The 22,462-nt window shown below is 47.8% G+C and overlaps 1 protein-coding gene across 2 annotated transcripts; it reads right to left on the bottom strand.

The window, feature by feature from the left end:
• Positions 1–3,102: 3,102 nt before the first annotated feature.
• On the bottom strand, positions 3,103–14,871 carry LOC101932265 (up-regulator of cell proliferation-like). 2 transcript variants are annotated; one of them, XM_065594165.1, is made up of 3 exons: positions 14,286–14,871; positions 9,332–9,448; positions 3,103–7,702 (listed from the first exon to the last, which is right to left on the bottom strand). In XM_065594165.1, the coding sequence occupies exons 1-3, from the start codon at positions 14,560–14,562 to the stop codon at positions 3,396–3,398; spliced, it is 4,701 nt and encodes a 1,566-aa protein (XP_065450237.1). In that variant the 5' UTR covers positions 14,563–14,871; the 3' UTR covers positions 3,103–3,395. The 2 variants fall into 2 exon arrangements, with proteins under 2 accessions (XP_065450237.1, XP_065450238.1); XM_065594166.1 differs by lacking the exon at positions 14,286–14,871 and adding an exon at positions 10,123–12,058.
• Positions 14,872–22,462: the final 7,591 nt, after the last annotated feature.

Below are 22,462 nucleotides of genomic sequence, written 5' to 3'. Positions count from 1 at the left end.
GTCTGTTATTCACACAATCCTATTTAATAGTTTTATCGGTGGTCTGGAAGAAAACGTAAAATTGTTGGTAAATGAGGCTGATATGTAATGAGCAAAGGTGACGAGGTTTCCTGCCAGTACCTGGAGGAAATGATGTGGTATGTGTGACAGATATGGCAATTTCCTGCTGTATCCTTGGGAAAGTCCTTATTGACTTAAGATTAAGTATTTGTGGCATCCATTGTATTAAATGCAAAGGTTATGTTGTATTGTAGACCAGGATTATATATGATCTCTAAGGGGGAGTTGAGATCTGGCCCCTAGGAAGTGTTATGAACTTCAAAGGAGTGTATTATCAATGTGCCAGACAGGAATGGACTTTTGGGTCAGACAGTTAGGTGGAATACCTAGGGCGAGGTGAATGCAAATTCCCACCTCCACTTATACAAAAATCCAGCCTTGTATGCCTTGAGATGGGGACCATTGTCTGCTGATCACCTGTTACTGGAATCTGAAGATCAAAGGCCCAAGCCAAATAAGGGAAAGACTGACCACTTTGTGCAGGAGCTGGTTCTGAGCTGAAGATGTTATAAACTAGTAAACACATAACAATTCCTTAGTGGAATCTGAAGGACTGTTCATCAGCTGACGTGATTGGGGTGGTCTCTAGTAAGCTGATTAGCTTGCGTGTAGGTTCTTTTCTTTTTTTAATGTTTTCTGTGTAATGCTTTAACCTTACGAATAAATGTGCTTGCTTAGAAAGAGTGGTGTGGTAACCGATAACTGCGGGCAATACACTGGGCACAGCATTTAGAGACAAAACAAAGCCCAGATGCTAGCCTGTTTTGGCCATCTGGCTTGCTGGGGATATCACAGTGTAGGCAGGGAACTGTGCAGCCTGGAAAACCCATGCTCAGGAGGGAGAGAGATGAGGGTCTCTGCCCAGGAGTGGGGGAATACTGGTGCGGTTTCCCTGAACTGCGATAGTATGTTAAATTCAATGAAGGGAGGCTGGCTGCTAGTTGGGGATTCTCCTCAGACACTGTCCTGGGTGTTCAATCCTCTATGATGTTTCTTGGCATAGGGGATCCCCTTTCTGGTACGTAGTTTCAAACTCCCATCCCTGGATGTGGAGTGGGGATCTCTCCTACAGCCTTTGGCAGGCAGGAATTTCATCCAGAAAGCACTCCAACACTGCCATCAGCTACATCCACCCATAACCTCAGTGCCCTTCCAGCATCCGTCCCTCAGTCACCGGGCAGAGGCCTTCTTTCCTGTGGGCTCCGGCCACTTATTGCATGTGGTGCAGGCTCACATGGGACAGGCTGCTCACTGGGTCTGACCCCCGGCCCGGCACTCAGGCTCTCAACATCCTGTTGAGAGTCCCTATACTAGCAGCAGCCACATGTGCCCTCTCCAGCAGTTTGATTTTCTGCCTCGTTATGCAATCAGAGCGCTGTGTGGGGTAGACTGGCCAGCTCCTCTTGTTTGGTCATCTCCCAGCCCATCAGGATGGGGCGGATCAAGCCCCTGTGCCCCGACCCCCATTTCCCTGGCAGGAACGCCGGGAGGGGAGGTTAAGGGGGGACTGCAGGTAGAAGAGGTGGGGAGGGGCCTCCCCTTGCTCTGGCCCAGGGCCCCACCAAAGCATTATCCACCTCTGGCTGCAAGTCTAGTTAAATCTCAGGAGTTGCACTCACTTCACAGCAGTTCTGAGCTCTCACTGTTAGGGCTGAGCAGGTGGCTGGATGGAGCAATAGCGCCCTCTTGTGTCCCATGGGGGGAATCTCTTTTAAGGCGACGTTCCTCTTCTAGCCAGAGTTGGTCAGATTTGCTTTCTGATGATTTACTGTCAGTCGTGTACCTGTAGCGCCCTCATGGCCAACATGGAGTCTGACCTGTGGCTCCGGCCCAGAAAAGGCAGGCACAGGAATGCAGCAGGGAAACTCCCTTCTACCACCTGTTTCAAACCCCTTGGAGTAAACATGCACACACACCTGAATAGTACAATGAATATAGGACAAGGAAATATTTTTTTACAGAGAAATGAATGGAGAAATCAGGGGGGAAAGATGGGGGAGCAGTAAAATAGGTTAGATCCCATGTGAGGACCCCCAGGCCCCAAAAATTACCAGGATAGACACCAAGCAATGCGTCTACACTCAGAGTTCAGGAATTCTGGGCAGCGTTCAAGTCCAGCAGCAAATCTTGAGTGCTCCTAGCCGTCTTCAACATCAGTAAACAAACCCCTCCTGTGCCCTCTTCTGCTGCTGCTCTGCAAACCCACACAGAGCAACCACCTCCCAACTTAACTAGCTACAACCTCCTGCCTTATTCCCAGTGCAAGGCCGCAAGCCCCAGTACTCACGGCCAGGGCCGGCTCCAGGCACCAGCTTAACAAGCAGGTGCTTGGGGCGGCCAAGGGAGAGGGGCGGCACCTGCGGCAATTCTGTGGCGGCAGGTCCCTCACTCCCTCTAGGAGTGAGGGACCTGCCGCTGAACTGCCACCGCCGATCGCGGCTTTTTTTTTTTTCCCCCAATTGCCGCTGCCGATCAGATCACGATCGCGGCTTTTTTTTTTTTTTTTTTTGCGCTTGGGGCGGCAGAAATGCTGGCGCCGGCCCTGCTCACGGCCCCATACAGCTGCGGGCAGCAGTGATCTTGGATCCAACTCTGGTTTGTCCTTCTCAGGTGATTCCTCCCTGGCACAGCGCTCGTCCTGGCTCCCATCCTGGGACATCCCCATTCGGCTGCTCTGTCCCTCCCAGGCTTCAGGGTGGTTCTCAGATGCTTTGCTACATGAGGGCCTGCTCATTGTGGGCTCTTTTGTCTGGAGCTACCAACCCATGCACGCCCATGCACACCCTCTGTCCTATATTCATCCCACAGGGCCAGGGAGGAGGGATAGCTCAGTGTTTTGAGCATTGGCCTGCTAAACCCAGGGTTGTGAGTTCAATCCTAGAGGGGGCCATTTAGGGATCTGAGGCAAAAAACTGTCTGGGGATTGGTCCTGCTTTAAGCAGCGGGTTGGACTAGATGACCTGAGGTCCCTTCCAACCCTGACATTCTATGATTTGAAAGGATATTTTGGGGACCCAGCAAACTGACAGGCTGAGTATGACATTCTTTGTAGCCGTTTATTTGATTGAGCAGGCACCAACAGAGTTCATGTCAAGCAGGTCACTCTATCTCCATCCCTAGACCCTGCTCAGTCTGTCTAACCCTAGCCAACCCGCGAGTAGATCATTTAAGCATTTAAGACAGTTGTTTAGACTGACCCATAGCATCATTGTCAGAGTGGCTTCTGCTCTTTACTGCCCAGTTTCTTTCCTGTGGCAATATTGCCATTTCGGACTCCCATTTATACCAAAATCCTACTACAAGGAATTTATCTCTCTCTTGCTTCTCTGGGAGCCTCAGGGAATGGAGGCTTCTGCAAATCCAGAAACTTGCTTGAACATCTCATCCTGAGGCTTCAATGGCAGGTTGGAGAGTTTTGACTCCAGCTCCAGCTCCTTAAATTCAGATAAGATTTGCTGTTCCAGGTCAGGCAGCAAGGTCTGAATGTCTGCAGAAAATTGCTGGGCCATTGCTGTGTTTTTGAACAGTATCCCCACTAAGCTGTCCTTGGAAATGACCAGATCCTGCTCCAGTGCTTTGCAAAAGTCATCTAAGAAAGCAGAGACCGAGTTAGGCTTTATGTCCTTGGTGTGTTCCAAAACTCCTCTCACTTTGTTTACTATTGTGGCTAGAATCTCTCTTTCCGGGACTACCAAGCCATCAGTCTTGTTATAGTAATCTAACAGGTGTCTGTGGATCCAGCTTTGGACAAACTCTTCATAGCTGTTAATGTAATTCAGATAGTTGTTGAAGTTCCCATCTTCCAGGAGCTTCTTCTCCACGGTAAACTGGAAAAAGATCTTGCAGCCATATTTAATGGCCTGCCCACTGCTGAGGAAGTCATCCACTATTTCTATTGTGATTCTTTTCTTAACGTAGTCCACCAGGGCAGGTTTGAGACAATGTTCACAGAAATCCCTGGCCCTCTTTTGGCAGGAATCCTTCCCTAAATAAAGATCTTTGAATCGGGAGAAGTACTGAGGTTTAAACTTCTCCAGATGTTTCTGGGGATTGTGTTCCTGGATAAATACTTCATGCATCTTTTGAAACTCATGAGCCGCTTCCCCCAGAACGTGAAGCTTCAGGTCAACTTCGAAGAATGCATTAGTATAACATTTCCGAACATCCACCTCTTGGAGCCTCTCATTGATCATGCGCAGCAATTCCCTGCAGTAGGTTTTGTCATAGTCTGTTTTGGAAATGACCTTTTCTTGAATGTAATCCTGGCACTGATCCATCAGTGATTTAGCAATAGCTTTTGCTTTTTGAAGGTAACTATCTTTGTGCAACCCTGCTCTTTGTATCAGCCATTTTTCCAAATACTTAGATTTCATCTTGAATGAGTTCATTCTGTAATCCTTCAGGCTTCCTGCTCCTTGTAGCATCTCTGTGATGGCACTCCTTCGATTCATCAGGTCCTTTCTCAACTGGGCCTCCATATCTCCCTCAACTTGGCAGTTCTGCAGAGGACAGAGTGATGTTTCGTGACATACTGTTTCAAATTTGGACTCCAGTTTCTTGTCATCTAGTTGCTGTGTGCTCCTCCTGCAGTTTGCCAATAACTGATCGATTTCCCCTTCAATAATTTTCATGTAGTTAATGTGTATGTCGTGTGACTTCAGCCTGCCTATTTGAGTAAGAATGGCTTCTTCGCATTTGCTGAACACGTGGGTTTTAAGGTCATTCTTGAGTGTTTTAGTGCTCCTTATAAAATCTTCTTTGTACTTTTCCATTAGGTGCAGGTCTGAGGCCTTCCTTGCAAAATATTGTTGTAAGCAGTCCATGATCTTTTGCTCACCATACTGCAGTTTTTCCAGTGCTATGTTTTTAAAGACAGAGAAATTTAGGTCTGCTGCTGGCTGGTTGAGGATGAAAGTTTCTTTTTCAGATACCCACAGATGCATCTCTTTGCGGAAACCCCATTCCCACTCTGCATAATTCATAGACAGCTGGTTATAGACTTCATCTACAAACCTGCTTTTGAAGCTAAAGCTGAAATGTTCATGTTTTATAGTGTTCCACAGGCTTCTCAGCCTTTCAGTAAACTGGGGGATGTCCTTAAGGGATCTGTTAGCCGAGCAAGATTTTGTAAAGTCAAACAGGTAATTCTTTAACTCACACACCCTCTCACTGTATCCTATGTTGACTGGAGCAATGGGAGGGACTCCATGCCACAGCCCAGGGATGTACCAGTTGTGTTTCTCTGGATCATAGTCCATAATATCCGAAATTGCCATTTCCTTGATTTGCGTCTCCATCTTTGCTGCAGCTTTGGTCATTTCATCCAGCTGCTCCAGGAGGTTTTTCCTGTCCCTCATGTTTTGTTCATGCGCAGACACATCACTGACGTTCTGATGCACAAACTGGCAGTTGGGTTTGTGCCCGATTTCCTCCATTCTCAGAAAGGCATGGACCACAATTTGCAGAACATACTTCATTTCGGTGGCGTTCTCCATGGCCATGTTAACAATGGTTATGTCACTCAGTCCAACCACCAGGGTGGCCAGCTCATTGTCGTGTTCATAACTATCCTCCAGCCTGGCCAGTTCAGGGGATTTCAGGCCTTCTGTGTCTATCACCAGGATGAAATCACAGCCCAGCTCCTGCTGAAAGTTCTCTGCCACTTTAATGAGTGACATGAAGACTCCTCGTGTACATCGGCCACTGCTCACTGCAAACTGCAGGCCGAACATGGTGTTGAGGAGGGTGGATTTCCCAGTGCTCTGCCCTCCCAGTACCGTTAGAACCAGCGTTCTGGACCTTCCCCCCAGCTTGGCATGGAGCTGAGTCAGAACATCTGTCACCCACTGCAGTGGGATGTTGGATACATCTCCATCGATCAGCTCCATGGGAAACCCTTCCAGCATCAGGTCAGCTGCTATGCCTGGAAGATGGATGAATTGTCTTTGGCTTTCTGTTATTTTGCTTTGTTTCACCCTTGAATGTTCAGCCTCGTAGAATTGCCCCAACTCACGCATGAAATGCTCAGACCCTAAGGATCTGGCCGAGATTATTTTACCGAGTTCTGATAGCTCTTGTGGGTCGCTCTCTGAAGTTTTACATTTCTCTTTATACTCTGCTTGTAAGCTAGTAAGATTCCCCCTTGTAATGTGATCCAGGCTAAGCTTCATCCATTTCAGGAAATAACATCTTTCCACTTGGGAGAGACATGCTATCCCACTGATAAATTGAACCAAACCATCAGTAAGGTCCCACTGATTCTTTTCTTTGTGTAATGCCACCAATTTTTCTTTCAACTCAGATTCATATTTCTCTAAGTGGGCTGTCCTTGGTTTCCGTATTCGACACAGCTCTTTTTCCACTTTAGCCACAGTCTTCCCGAGATCCCCTTGCAGTCTCAGCATTTCCCTCTTGTACTTTGCCACGTCTTTTATTTCCGCAGTGATTTCTTTAACGCACTTGCTGGCGCGCTGACATTCTTCGCAGTCCTCATCTACCTGGATTCCTAGTTCCCGAGCCGTCTCAGCCATGTCTTCCATAGTCACGCGCCTCTGAGGAAACTTTGTGATTCTTCCAATGGTAGAGCGCAGCTTTTTCACAAGCTGTGCCTGGTTAGTTGTGCTCTGTTTGAACAATAGGTGTGATTTACTCAGTTTCAGATCCAGAACTAGCTTTTTAAGGAAGCCCAACATGTCCTTTGATTTCTCAGCCTCAGAACTGAGCATAAAATACACTTTTGTGCCTGCTTCCTTCAGAGACAATAGAAGAACATATTCCCTTTCACTGAGTCTTTCAACAAATATGATCATAAGAGTTGATACCTTCATTAAAAAGCTGAACTGCAGCTGGTGCGACTCAATGTCTCCGTGCAGATTTGTAACCGCAATGGGTTCTGGGAAAAGATCTGAATTCTTGCTCCCATTAGGAAAATACCAGGAAATCTCGACCAGCCCATCTGCGATTTCCCGAGGGATGTTCCCAGACTCCATGTCCCGATGGATGAAGAAATCGTGGTACTGCTGGGAGGGGCTGAGAACCTCATTGAGGAGTTGGGACTTGGAGAAGCTGCAGCTCCCCATCCGCACAAAGGAAATGGTTGGCATTGCTGTGAGCACCAGGCTCTCCTCTCTGAACCCTCTGCTCTCTGCCAGGGAGTGCGGCCTCCACTTCCTCACAATGTCCCTCATGGCCCACAGCATTAGGGTGCACTTGGGGGTGTCGAGGGCGGGTAGCAGCAGAGGGAGGGCAAACTGGCACATGGACATTCTGGACAGGATCTCCTGCTGTAGGAAACTGTCCGAGCAAAGCAGCACAGCACAGAGAAGATCGAGGGGGTGCAGGGAATCACTAGTGCAAGTGTCATTAAGAGAAAAAAAATCATCCTCAATATCCAGTTCCTCCTCATCCTCACTGACTGCTTCATCTTCAAGCTCCCCCTGGCCAAGGCTTGTGTTTCTGGTCGTCCCATTCAGAGCCATCACCTTCCTCAGGAAATACCACGGTAAGTCCCCTAAGGTCTGAGCCGTCCACTCCTTTAGACTTTCCGGGCCGATTTTCTGGAGGTCACGTAATGTGAGCTTCCTGCTTCTGTACTTCTTCAGTTTCAGCTTGAACAGGGTGCCCTGGAATGTTCTCCTCCGCTCTGTGGAAAGACAAAGAGGATATTGCAGTGGTGAAGAAATGGTTTTAAATGGAATTGATCCTTTGGAGGTTGGGGCAGCGATGGGAACAAAATGAACAGCAGTTAACGTCACAGGCTGGCAACGGAATATGCTTCACTCCGAGAGGTGACTTTGTCTACACAGCCTGTTTTTACTCAACAGATCTTCTGACTTTAGGGACAAAAGTAAAATCTTTCTTTCCGGCCCAGCAGAACCAGCGTAGCTATGAATTGGGGAGCTGGGTTAGAGTCCTTTTTATGCAACATTAGTACGGCTTATAGGTGCCAATCAATTACAGAGGGCAGGGTGGGAAGGCAGAGAGGACCATGAGGGGGTCACCAAGGGCAGGATGGGTGATAGCAGAGTCGGTGAGAGGGACACTGGGGGCAGAATTTGGCGTGCAGAATCTTTAAAACTAATGATGGAGAAAGTAAGAACCCAGCTTCCCCAGGTCAGACCTGCTGTAACTCAACCATAAGGTATGAGCTGGATGCAAGAATCACCGGATCAAATTCTCTGGCCTGGGTTCTGTCAGAGACCAGACTAGAGGATCAAAATGATCTCTTCTGGCCTCAAATTTTCTGAGCCCACAAGGAGAGAAGTCAGAGAAATCGTCCTTTTTCTTGGAAGTGTGTAAATGCTTGATTTCAAAAGAATTCACCCACATTAAACATGCAGCCATACGACACAATTTTTTTACAGAGTCACTTTTCAGCATAGATTATTGCAAAAGTATAAATTGCAGCGGGGCACCCAATCCCCATTCATAGTCCACGGAATTGAACGCCTAGCTCCCATTTGTATCTTTGAAAATTTCCATTCCCTGGTCTTTTAAATAACCGCTTGGTTTTCATTCAGTCTATGCCATTCCTCAATGTCAACAAATTTAATTGTTTTTCCCCCTTTCCATCTTTATTATTCCTGTTTGCTCCCTCTGTGCCTTGGCTATGAACTGGCTTATATAATAGCTGCACAGAGTAGAGCTTTTGGTGTTTTATTTTCAGGTGTTTTCAACCCAAAATTAAATGATTTTAAGGGCCGAACCAAAACAATCAATTATTCTCTCAGCTTGAGCGCAAAGATCAGTGTAGCATCGTCTTCATCTCTAGAGACTCACGCCAACATTTTCAAACTTGCCCACTAGTTTTTGGTGTCTTTCTACTTGACACACCTAGGTCTAGCTGTCACTCGGAGATACCTGGGACTTAATTTTCCACCGTGTTCTGAGCACTCACAGCTAGTTTGGACATCCGCTTTGACAATTTGGGCCCAAGCCTCTTTCTCGTGGCTCAATGGTCTCTCTCTTTCTCCTTGTATGGAGTTAGCAGACCTAGCCTGGCCCAATGACTAGATTCTCCTGCCATTCAATATGAAGCAATGCTGCCTTCAAGCCCATAGACAAGTTTTAGTCTGGTGATGTCTCCGGCACAAGATTAATAGCTGCCAGGTCTATCCACACCACTAAGCTTGAGAAGGGAGATTCCAAGCAGGTAAGAGACAGCGTATTGTCCCCCTTGTGTTGTAATGCAAATTAATAAAACTCAGTGACATGTTCATTACTACAGTGCGTCAACTGCAAGTACAGAAGGAAGGGTTATAAGAGACAGTACTTTTGAAAGAGGCTGGCATCCGCTGCATATTGGATTCTTGCTCCAGATTGGACCCATCTGTCTCCCCTGGCTCTGGGTTTTGTGGCGTCATTGATTCCAGCTCCAGATTTAAAACATCTAGCAAGAAATATAGAGAAAATGTGTTATTGGTACCTAATCAACAACTCTCTTTGATATGGAGGCTCCCACCTGTTTAGCTAATCCTCACACACACACACACACACAGAAGTGGGCTGTAGTCCACGAAAGCTTATGCTCTAATAAATTTGTTAGTCTCTAAGGTGCCACAAGTACTCCTGTTCTTCTTTTTACACACACAGAGAAAGCTCTGGATCCCTGTTCCTTCTTATTGTGCAAATGGCCTATTCTCCTTCTCTCTCTCCCCTTCCTGAACTTCCCCGTCCCTCTCTGTGATGCGTTTCCACCAATCACAGCACACATTCTTCCACTTGGCCTCCGCCATTTTTTGAACCCCCTATTTTTTATGTGGGGTTTCCTGTTTCTCTTGCCCCCGTTCATCCATGGTAGGAGCCTGCCTGCTCCCGCTTCCTCCACCCACTCATATGGTGCATCCCATTTGCCTGTCTCTGGAGCTGCATTGGCGGGCTGCCGACCAGTCCCACCATATGTGTTGAGCAGCCAGAACGGCAGAAATATTTCCACCCTAGTCCCAGCTGCTGGAGTGAAGTAAACCCAGGTCAGAAACTTAGTATTGTCATAGAGGCAGCGAATCAGGTGCAGGGAATGAAGCGGAACATTCCCTTTGCCCGCCCCTAGATTTTTTACTGTGCCTTTCAATGTTGCTGAAGGATGCACGCATCATGCTTATAACGTTCGCAAATGACACCAAGCTGGGAGGGGTTGCAAGCACTTTGGAGGACAGGATTAGAATTCAAAACAACCTTGACAACTTGGAGAACTGGTCTGAAATCAACAAGGTGAAATTCAATAAAGACAAGTGCAAAGTACTTCACTTAGGAAGGAAAAATCAAATGCACAACTACAAAATGAGGAATAACTGTCTAGGCAGCAGTACTGCAGAAAAGGATCTGGGGGTTAGAGCGGATCACAAATTGAATATGAGTCAACAAATATGATGCAGTTGCAAAAAAGACTAATATCATTCTGGGGTGTTATGACCCTAAGAGCACCCCAATGCCAGACGGCAAGGTGCTCCTGGTATGTAACCATAAGTCTTAGCTGGCCTGACCAGCTCATAAACCTCACACACTGTTGTCATGATATTCATTTAAAAGGTGTCTTGTAGTATATCATTTGAAAACTAATAACATGCTGATCATTAATATCAGTGTGAAATCTATGCAACAGTGCTGTTTGTGAAATGATGGGCATTCTCTGATATTACTATTTGGAGTCTATAAACGGACAAATAAGTCAAAGCAGGGGAAGGGCAAACATCTCTTGCGCTCAATTGCAGATCAAACTAGGTGTGACCAGAGAAAGGGTCCATGGGTTATTCATTTGCATGGGAGATTTCAGGAGGATCATTTGCATTGTAAATCACAGGAGAAAATTTACCTGGTGTCCGCTCCCTGGTGGACCTAGAAAGCTGAGCCCCCGGGAGTGCTTCCTAACTTTTAAGACAAAGATAAAATTTGGGGATATTAGGAACTGCTGAACAACTTTGAGGAATCCATCACCTGAGAGAACGAAGAAGCCATGCTTTGTATTCGTGCAAAATGGGTCCTCCTGCTAAAACAGGCCTGAAGAAAGCTGACAAATTGACGTAACAATAATAATAGTCGAAGCTATATCTTGCTACAATTCAGTTTTGACATTCGAAAGCGTGTTTTGCTTTGTAACCCTTTCATGCCCCTTTTACTCTGGCTTGAAATCACATCAATCTATGTTCTTTGTTAATCAACTTAGCCTTAGTTTTACATCAGATTGTCTCAGGGTAGTGCATTAAGGTGGAGTGTATCACCCCCGCTGAGCTAACAAGCTGTGGTGTGCCCTGGCTCGGGAGGCAGCGAATGTGGTGTTAACTCTGAGTGTCCAGTGAGAGGAACATGACAGGGGAGACAGTTTGGGGGAGATTCAGGACAGAGGGGGGCATTGGGGGTCAACCTGCAAGGAGTAACTGGGCTGGCAGTAGCTCAGGGTGAGACTTTTGTGCGGTGGACACATGGCTGGCATCAGGGCTCAGAGCTAAAGCTACACAGCAGGAGGCACCCGGGGTTCCAGGGCAACATTGACAGAATCCAATCCTGATCTGGGTGAAGCCCCAAAGCGCCACAGGTGTATGAACAGGTCGGTGTGTTGTATGTCCGACATGGGAAGTAATGGTCCTGCTCTACTCGGCACGGTGTCCAATTCTGGGTGCCATGCTTAAGGAAAGATGTGGATAAACTGGAGAAAGTGGAGAGCAACCTGACCTATAAGGAAAGATTAAAAACACTGGGCACGTTTAGTCTTGAGAAAAGAAGACCGAGGCGGGACCTGATAACAGTCTTGAGATATGTTCAGGGCTGTTATAAAGAGGACAGTGATCAGTTGCTCTCCATGTCCACTGAGGGTAGGACAAGATGTAACAGACTTAATCTGCAGCATGGTAGAGCTAGGTTAGATATCAGGGAAAACTTTCTAACTCTAAGGGCGGTTAAGCTCTGAACCAGGCTTCCAAGGTAGGTTGTGGAATCCCCATCACTGGAGATTTTTAAGAACAGGTTGGACAAACACCTCTCAGGGTTGGCCTAGGTTTACCTGGTCCTGCCTCAGCGCAGGGGGCTGGAGTAGATGACCTCTCGAGGTCCCTTCCAGCCTGACATTTCTATGAGTCAATGATTTTCAGTCTTATTTCCTGCTCCTCATTCCAGCTCCCAAATGTATCGTAATGAGGCTGGGTGCTGACCTGCCCAAAACATGTATATATGTGGCTTGCCAATAAGCCAGCAAACACGTTGTGTGCCTTTTTAGAGGAGAGGATTTTTTTCTTAGATTCACAGAGTTTGAGGCCAGAAGAGACCGTCAAATGATCTAGTCCAGGGATTGGCAACTTTTGGCATGCGGCTCCCCAGGGTAAGCACCCTGGCGGGCTGGGCTGGTTTGCTTACCTTCTGCGTCTGCAAGTTCTGCCGATCGTGGCTCCCACTGGCCGCGGTTCACCGCTCCAGGCCAATGGGGGCAGTGGGAAGCGCCAGCCAGCAAATCCCTCAGCCTACGCCGCTTCCTGCAGCCCCCATTGGCCTGGAGCGTCGAACCGCTGCCAGTGGGAGCCGTGATCGGCAGAACCTGCGGATGGGGCAGGTAAACAAACCGGCCTGGCCCGCCAGGGTGCTTACTCTGGCTAGCTGCGTGCCAAAGGTTGCTGATCCCTGATCTAGTCTGACCTCCTGTGTAACACAGGCCTGAGAATTTCACCCAGTTACCCCTGCACTGAGCCCAGTAACTTGTGTTTGACTAAAGCATTTTTTAGAAAGACATCCAGGCAGGATTGGACACCATCAAAGGATGGAGAATCCACCACTTCTCAGGGGAATTAGTTCCAATGGTTAATCACCCACCCCCCAACAAAAATGGTGCCTTATTTCTGATTAGAATATATCTGGTTTTAACTTCGAATCCATTAGGTCTAGTTCTGCCTTTCATTGCTAGGTTAAAGAGCCATTTAGTACCTGATATTTCCTCCCCACTGTCCTCAAGTCACCTTAGGATCTTCTTTTTGATAAAATAATCAGATTATGCTCCATAAGTCTCTCGCTGCAAGACATATTTTCTAGCCCTTTACTCATTTTTGTGGCTCTTCTCTGTACCTCTCCAATTTTTCAACATCCCTCCTAAAAGGGAACTTGTGTTCAAAACAAGGCTCGTAAAGCACCAAAAAAAGGGCACATGCCCAATTTTATTCCTTTGCAAGTTTCCTTGGAAGGTAGGATTATCTATATGAGAAGATTCCAGGATTGTCTCTGTCTGTGCGTCACTCTGAAGCCAGAGCACTTTCTGTTCAGACTATTACCAATCACCGCTGGGTTTCACGGATTGGTACTGTCCAATTTTTAAGTCACAGCCATTTTGACTTTACAAATTACACCTGCACAAAAGCAAGGCATGTAGCTATGCCATGCCAGAAGTTTTAGGCAGTTGTGATGTCAGAGGTAGCTCAGCCAATCAGCACCCTTACTCTACAGCTAATCTGCATACAACAATGTCATTGGCTGTGTGGAGGAGACTGCACAGATGGTGGATTACTTGGCCCAGTTGGCTTTCAGCTGCTAGTGCAGTAGTTAAGAAGGATCTGACAATAGCTTGTAAAACTGCAGAGGTGGTGCAGCTGGGTGTCCAATTGTAAGCCAGGGTCCCTTATATTCTGTGGCCTAAATTCTGCAGCAAGGTCCCTCAAGTTCTGTGGTTCTCTGGTATTGCAAACTAGCGATCCAATAGCTTCTTAAAAACAGAGGCGTTTCATTGACTTAAATGCATAAATGAATAACACAATCAATATTGTAATTCCTGGGCGATTTTATCTGATATTCAGTTCAGTGCATCTCACACTGCCCTATAAGTCTTAGTTTTCAATATGCCGCATAACTTTGCCTTGAAATCACACAACTGCACTGCAGATGCTGTTGCAGATTTCGGCAGCTGGGAAAGGGACCCGGGGGGCTTCTACGGTGGTAAGAGGTAATGAAGGATTGTGGGATTCGCTGGATGTTTCTCCTTAAATTATCAGCACCTAAAGAGTTAACAATGTTGGCATTCTGTCATTAGGGTTCAGACATCAGGATTCACCAGCAGCTTTGAGATGAATCTCAATGCTCTTGTTCCAGGTTGTCTGCAGATTCGGGCAGACATCGCCACACACAGTTCATATTTTTAAGCCATTATAAAGGCTAGATCTGTGATATTTTTGCAACAATGATGCTTAGATCCTGCAGCAGAATCCCAAAGCCCATGGGAGCCTACGTATGGGGAAGGAACTTGGTCACTCCCTTACCAGCTTGTGTTGCCTTGGTGAGTCTGTCTGTCAGGTCTCTCCGGTGGATGGATCTCAGCACTTGAATGGTCACCTCCACCCTGTAGTGCTCCCCGTAGTAGTTGAGCAATTCCTTGGCGACATCCACAGGACGTGCTGTCTCCAGCTTGCCCCAGGGGATGTTGTTATACTGGTTTTCCACCTTGATTTCCTTCAGCTTCCACTTGAATCGCTTGAGGTCATCTTTCCCCAGCTCTTCCAGGGTCTCCAGCAGGAGATCGGTCACAGTCTTCTCCATGCCACAAGCCCTAGGGCAGGGCAGGAAGGAGCCACAAACTGGCCCCCAGAGCCAGAGACTTGGCTGGGGGGAAAAAAATCTTTGCAAAGAGAGAACAAGTTCAGGAAATGAAACTAAAACTCTAGCGTCTTTGGCTTACAGCCATGCCCGTGAAATTTTCATCTTTGCTTCGGGCCTGGGCAGTTCAGTTCACAGTCCCAAAGGCAAGACCCTAAAGCAGGGGTCTCAAAGTCCCGGCTCACGGGCCATCTGCGGCCCGAGAACCTCACCACTGCGGCCCACTGAGTAGAGACACATGAAGCAGCGTTGCCGGTGTGAGGGCAATGTTTGCTGCAGGTGCCACCCCCCACAGCTCCCATTGGCTGGGGGAGAGGGACAACAATACCATCACTAGTTGCCGGGCAGAGTCAGCCATGGAGGCAGCATCACTTTTTACCACAATGAATATAAACAAGTCAAAATACCGAGCACAACTATCTGACGCACACCTTGCTGCAATCCTGAAAGTTTCAACTGCTCCGTCACTGAGGCCAAACATCAACAAACAGACAGAACTGAAGCGTTGCCAGGTGTCTGGCAAACACTAAAAACTCTCTGGCAGGTGAAGAATTGTATAAAGTTGTATTATTTCTAAGAAATTTGAAATAAAAAATACAATATAAACGTTTTCTTTTCTAAACACCATCTTCAGTGACAATATTGGCCCGCTGGGAGGATTTGAGGACTGGCCCTGGCCCTAAGGTAAATTGAGTTTGAGATCCCTGCCCTAAACACTCGCCCAGATCCTTGTGGACTCAGAGAAGTCTCCATTGCACAGGTACTTGCCTGGGTTGTATGATCCCTGTCTTACTCTGCCGTAGCTGGAGGAAGAGCAGGGGGAGCAGCTTAAGAAGCCCAAGTGTTCTACATCTATTAGGATGAAATGTAGCAGAAGAGAAGACAGAGGGCTCCAACAGTCCCTGCTGAAACTCCTCAACTCCTGTTGCTGGTGTCTCTTGTCAGAAGTGGGTCCCAAGTTTGCATTCATGCACCTCTGCTCCTGAGGGAATTCTGCGCCAAAAAAATTAAAAGTATGCGCACAATATTTTTAAATTATGCACATTTTCTTTGTCAATAAATAAATGTGGCTCCAACATGGCAGTGGGGAGCACAGGCCACTGGCTGCATTGAGGTGGGAGATCACCCTGCAGCCTCCACCTTCCCTGGTACAGGAACTCGGCAGTGAGGCTGCCCCATACCCTGTCACAGTGCAAGAGCTGGGCCTGCCCCAGAAACACCGCGGGGCCCTGCCCTCTGCACCAGATGCAGCAGGTGTGGGCAGGCAGGCTCAGCCCAGCAGGATCCAAATGTGGAGGGGCTTAGTGTGGGGAGATCCAGGTGTGGGGTGAGTGGTTTCTGTGTGGGGCAATCTGAGTGCAGGCGATTCATTGGGGGGCTCTGGATGCACAGGGGCTTGTTGGGGGTTTCCAGGTGCAGGGACAATGAGACTGTGCAGGGGATCCAGGTGAAGGTGATTGGGATTTAGCAGGAGGGGCTGGGTGTGGGGAGATGGGGCTCAGCGGGGGGGTCTGGGTGCAGGGGGCTCAGTGGAGGGTCTGGGAGCCAGGGGCTTGATGGGGTGCGGGTCCAGGTGCAGCTGGTTGGGGCTCGGTGGGGTGGGGGTCTGGGTGAGGGGGCTTGTCGGAGGGGTCCAGGTATAGGGGGGTAGGGCTTGTCAGGGTGAGGGTTTCATGGGCCTGCTTAACGGGAGAGCCTCAGCTGCTACTGAGGGGACGCTGCATACTGTGCTCCCATTTCTCCCGCGATTCCCCTATCCCCTTTTCTTCTCCACCCCTCCCCCCACTCCCACATTCCCCTCCCCCTGCCCTATTCCACCCCCTTCCTTCCCCACCCCCTCACCCTCTCTTCCCTCCTTTCCTCCACCCCCTCTTACCCAGCCCCACGGCGGGCACTCACAGTTCCACAGAAAACAGGAAGGCTCCCAGCACACAGAAGGGGAGCACGACTGGCACTAGGACCCAGAAGGTGGCGTTCATCTGTAGAGTCAGCAGACCCAAGACAACCCCCTTCAGCCGGGCAGCCCTGCACTTGCAGAAATGATGGGGGGCAGCAGCACATAACCCCGTGTGCCCCCTCATGCCTCACCTCTGTTTGGGGGGAGCAATCCCCCCCCCAAAAAAACTGCATCCGTGGTCATCCCCCCTCTCCTGTGCGGCTTCCCTGCTGTTTTCAGCAGGGAAGCATAGGAATTCTACCCGGGGGTGGGGGGCATTTTCTGCGGGGACACAGTCACGCAGAATCCCCTTAGGAGTAACCTCTGCAGGGGCCCAGTTGTAATAATTGGGGCCTAGCAGGGCCTACCTCAGTAATTAGCCGACATAGTGAAAAGGGTGTAAAGGTTCCTGCATTGCCGCAATGATCTGTGATATCAAACTGTTTAAGAAAGGTTGTGAGGGGGGGACCGAAAGATTGTATTCATGTAATCAGAGGGTCTGCTGACACCATTCCAGGGCTGTGTTAAGATTCTGACTGGTAACTAAGAGGAGCAGAGGACTGGAAATTAATGAACCAAAATTGATGGGTCAGAAATTAGACCTAATTGGTGGATCAAATAATGACGATGGATTGTTCCACCCACCACCTGTTTGGAGCTCTTAAAAAGAGACTTAGAGGGAGAACAAAACCACCTTTCTTTTACCATCACCACTGCTGTGGCAGAAGGATTGTTCGGACACCAGACCTTGGTACTCCAATGGGGACGCTTGATGTTGCTGTATCAGCAAGAACCTCAACCTGATATATGGGAGATCCTGCTCTGTCTTCCCTTCCCTTGTCTGCCCCTTTCTGCCCCCCTCATCTTCCTCCTGTCCAGTCGCTCCCTCTGGGCTTTTCATCTGACCCTGTAATCATCTGTAGTGCATGGCACCAGCACGGTGAGATGAGATGGCCTCTCCCACTCTGTCCAGACTGTGAAGGACCAATGAAGGAGAGGGAGCTGACCAGACGTACCTGACGGGGGAGGTGAACTGGAGTCTCCAGAGAAACAGCGGCCACGGCCAACCTGCCCCCCCCAAAGCCTCCATCCGTGACTGACCAGCTGCCCTGTATCCCGAGAACACCAACAAAACCCGTATCTCCCTCACCTTTACTTTCCAAGCTCTTCTCCCCATCCTATGTCGGTCTGTTTCGTCCAAAGCAAGAAAGTGACTTTCATTCATGATGCAAAACTGAACAACAAAACCAACCCTTTCTCCCCCACCAAGGAGGACTCTTTGACTGAATCAGAGCCTTTTACCAGTATCCAGTCACCAAAAATTGGTGCCCATTTGAACCCATGTGCAATCGCTGTATCTCCTTTTTGTGTCTCCAGTGGGCGTAGCTTGGCTTGGGGGCAGAGGTTGGGAGGGCACCACCCCTTTTTCATTTGTCCCGATTTGAGCCCTGCTTTCTTGGATGCAATTATGTTTCCTGTTCCATTTCCCATTGCCCCTCCCTGCCGTGGGGCTGGGACCAGACCCCCGTGCTCCTTGCCCTGACTCCTTGCATCACAGGCTTGACTGCCATAGACATGTTCCCAGCCACAGGGCCTCTGGGGAGCTCCCCTAAGACCTCTCTCTGGTTCCTGATTGGTTTCTCCAGCATCCCTTTATGCAAACGAGCACCCTGCCCACGTGACCTGAGGCTAACGAGGGCCCAGGCAGCCCCGAAGAGAGAGGGGAGCTGGGCATGTCTCTGGAGTGACAATTAAACTGACACAACCGACCCCCTGGGGACAGGAAAGGGAGTTCAGGCTTGGGGGATTGGAGAGGGACTCTCCCCTCTCCATTTAGGAAGGGATGGGCTCAGGGTCTGGGGGTTCAGGAAGGGCTGGTAGTTTGGGATCAGGGTGGCTTGCTCGTGGGCTGGACAAGGAGCCTCACCTCAGGGGAATCAGGGGATTCCAGTGCTAGTGGCAACAGGACGCTGCCCGTGGAGGGAAGTAGCGGAGCCCTCTTCTGCGGCGGGCAGGAGGCACTGGGAGGGAGGGGAGGAGTTGATCGTCGGGGGCCACAGGCAAGAGGGAGTGTGGGGGGGAAGGGGAGCATGGCTGCCGGTGGGTGCTAAGCACCCGCTAACTTTTTTCCATGGGTGCTCCGGAGTCGGCACCTATGCAAGATATTATTACCCTCTTCCTCCCTACCCAGAGACTACGGACAAGAGGGCCAGTTCCACTGAAGTCAAAGGGCAATTTACCATCAGCTTCTCTGGGAGAATGGGAAAGGAACGAGTCCCAGAGACACCAGTGCCCATTGTTGAATTCAGCCTATTTCTATGCTTAGATGGCCCATCGTCCCGGCTCTAGCCAGTTTCTTTCTGTTTGTTCCCTAACATCTGCCCCATTTATAGAATCATAGAAATGTAGGGATGGAAGAGACCATGAGAAGTCACCAAGTCCAGCCCCCTGAGCTGAGGCAGGACCACGTAAACCTAGATTCACCTGACAGATGTTTGTCCAACCTGTTCTTAGAAACCTCCAGTGATAGGGACTTCACAACCTCCCTTGGAAGCCTGTTCCAGCACTTAATTATCCATACAGTTAGAAACTTTTTCCTAATACACCTCTACCCCGCTATAACGCGACCCGATATAACACGAATTTGGATATAACGCGGTAAAGCAGTGCTCCGGAGGGCGGGGCTGCGCACTCCAGTGGATTAAAGCAAGTTAAATATAACGCGGTTTCACCTATAATGCGGTAAGATTTTTTGGCATTATATCGGGGTAGAGGTGTATCTAACCTAAGCCTCCCTTGCTACAGATTAAGCCAATTATTTCTTGTCCTGCCTTCAGCAGACATACAGAACAATTGGCCACTGTCCTCTTCATACCAGCCCTTGACATAGATGAAGACTTATCAGATCTCCCCTCAGTCTCTACACTGAACATTCCCAATTTTTTTAACCTTTCCTCATAGGTCAGGTTTTCTAAACTTGTTCTCATTTTTGTTGCTCTCCTCCGGCCTTTCTCCAGTTTCTCCACATCTTTCTTAGTGTGGCACCCAAAACTGGACACAGTATTACAGCAGAGGTTCACCAGTGCTGAGTAAAGCGGGACAATTACTTCCCCTGTCTTACATACGACACTCCTGTTAATACAGCCCAGAACGATATTAGCCGTTTTCGCAACTGCATCACATTCTTGACTCAAATTCAATTTGTGATTCACTAGCACCCCCAGATCCGTTTAAGCAGCATGACCACCTGGCCAGTTATTCCCCATTTTGTAGTTGTGCATTTGATTTTTCCCTCCTCAGCATAATACTTTCAGAGGGCTCTGTTAATTAATTTCCTTACAATATTCCTCGCACATCTCATTTCCAGTAAGGAACTTTGCTTTGGGTTTTGTATTTTATATGCATAACCATCAGTTGTTAGCATGCACACATACAATCCCAGCCAATAGGGGTCAGTAGATGCACACACACAAACTGGAGTTCCACTAATCAGACCCCTAATCTCACAGGAAACAGCAAAGATTCTAGTTACAATGAAAAGAGGCGGAGTGATTGTCGTTCATTCGTTTCCTGAGGAATCTGTCTGAGGGCAGCAGTGCTAACCCTCCAAGCAGCCGGGATACAAACATTTAACCCATCTGCTGGTGCAAGTTCTGTGTTGCGGTAGAATGTGAAGATTAAGCACGTACCGGTAGCTTTGAAACACAAGCTCGGGGACAGGAAGACAAGTAACTGAAGGGTGACCCACAAAAGAAAGGAAATGCATTTGTGGCCTTTTTAATGAACAAAGGCGGCCTAAAAGTACATGTGTTTTTAGAGTGTGTGCATTCAGTGGGTGGGGCGAGCATGTTTTCTTTGTGATGCGTGTGTGATTTTATTTGTTGGGTTTTTTTGCATTAAAAATGCAGGCCTTATTTACCTTGGAAGATACTATGGACAACTGGGAAATTAGTAGAATGATGACATCGCAAGAACCATGGGAGTGGAGGTAAAGGGGGAAGTGATTTTTAAGTCAGGCTGTTTTAAACTGCTCTTTGATTGCTTTTTGTGCATCCATATTTAACTCAAATGCCTGACAGAGAGTTAGGAGAAAAACTCTTTGGGAAAGATTCCAACACCATATCACCCTTCCAATTCAGGGCTTTGGCCTATTCAAATCCACTTCTCTGGCTGCTCCAACAGAAGCAGGGAAGATCAGGCTAGATATCATTATTTATATTACAGTAGTGCCTTGGGGACACTTTTTGCCAGATGCTGCACATAAACAGTAGGAGACAAGACTTGCCCTGAAGGGCTTACGATCTAAATAGACACAACAGACACAGGAAGAAATATTATCCACACAGATGGGAAAAGAGATTCAACGACTTGCTTAAGATCACACAAGTCCCATGCCACAAAGCCGTCCAGCCTGCCTCTCTGTAATATTCCTCTCTGTGATATAGCTATGCAATAAATGAATCATCATGACAGGAATGCTTTGCACGTCACTTTGTTTATATATGTTTTCCCACCATTGCAAGTCATTTTGAACTAGCTTCCCAGCAGGTATCTTTCCAAAAATATCACTCTCGTGCAGCCCTAATTTTATGTTTAAAGATGCTGCTTCTTTAGCAAAATATCCTGCTTACAGAAATTCAAGTCATAACGAGTAAGAATGTTGGAAATAAATGGTTACATATAAAACAAAATCACAACACATTTTCTAGAGACTAAACTTAACTAGTAAGTTACTCTCTTGTCTACAGAAGTTTCTCTAACCCAAAGGTCTCCTCAGTGTTTTCAATCAAGCAAAAGTAGTGTCCGTTTTCTTTATGCATGACAGCTTGTCATCTTTGTCTCATAGATATGGTGGAGCAAACCTTTGACGTATTCTTCCAGATAGGGTTTTTTTCCTTCCCCACTCCTTGTCTCTTCCTGTTAGAATTTTCTTCTCTGATGTCCTCACAATCCTTCATTTTCATTCAGTTCAGACTGGTAATAAAGGACCCACTGTGAATGAGACAATATTCAATTTACATGTGTGATGGGTTCTCTCGTCGGGACCCCTTTGGGACTGTCACTGGATGTGCTGAAATACCACTGAGCCTAACCCTTCTGCCAAAATGGGCACCCCTTGCCTCTGTCTTGGTGAGCCAGACCCTCCAGGCCTCCTCCAGCCCAGACACAGAGATAGGGCCGCGCCCCTCTGCAGAATACAGATACTGAGATCAGCTCAGCTCTGGGCAGACTCAGTTAAAGGGACTTGCCTCAGCACCCCAGTGCACAGCCCTTCTGGGAGCCTGAACCCCAGATAAATTCAGCTTACACTGTATAAAGTTTTATACAGTACAAGTTTATGTTATTCATCCTCTTTCTCAAAGTAAAGAGAGAGATGCACAGACTGTTTGCCCCCCCCCCCCAGGTAACAATGACTTACGCTGGGTTTATTAATAAACAAAAGTGATTTTATTAAGTATAAAAGGTAGGAATCAAGTGATCATAAGAGGTAACAGACAGAACAAAGTAAGTTACTAAGCAAAATAAAACCAACATGCAAAGCTAAGCTTAATACATTAAGGAACTGATGACATGTAATATCTCAGCCTCAAAGATGTTCCAATAAGCTTCTTTCACAGACTAGACTCATTTCTAGTCCAGGCCCAATCCTTCCCCCTGTTCAGTCTCTGTTAGTTCCAGCAGACATCTTCGGTGGTAAGCAGTGGGTATCCTCATGACTGGCCTCTCATGTTAGGCTTCCCACCCTTATATAGCTTTTGCAGAAGGTGGGAATCCTTTGTTCTCTTGTTTAAAATTTTTCCATGCCTCATGGAAAAATATAAAATCCAAGATGGATTCTAGCATCAGATGGCACAGACACGTCTTCACAGGAACCCCCATCGCCCCTCCTCCTCACAGGTGTCCCAC

This window comes from Chrysemys picta, chromosome 4, assembly GCF_011386835.1.
Source record: "Chrysemys picta bellii isolate R12L10 chromosome 4, ASM1138683v2, whole genome shotgun sequence".
Taxonomy (NCBI): domain Eukaryota; kingdom Metazoa; phylum Chordata; order Testudines; family Emydidae; genus Chrysemys; species Chrysemys picta.
This window is presented reverse-complemented; position numbering and strand designations above follow the sequence as displayed.

Bases quoted from the DNA above. Each gene is read 5' to 3' on its own strand.
- LOC101932265 (XM_065594165.1), bottom strand. From the start codon at position 14,562: ATGGAGAAGACTGTGACCGATCTCCTGCTGGAGACCCTGGAAGAGCTG. The intron at 9,449-14,285 runs GTAAGGGAGTGA...ATTTCTTGCTAG, and splicing joins CACCAAGGCAACACAAGCTG to ATGTTTTAAATCTGGAGCTG. The intron at 7,703-9,331 runs GTACTGTCTCTT...GTCTTTCCACAG, and splicing joins GATGCCAGCCTCTTTCAAAA to AGCGGAGGAGAACATTCCAG.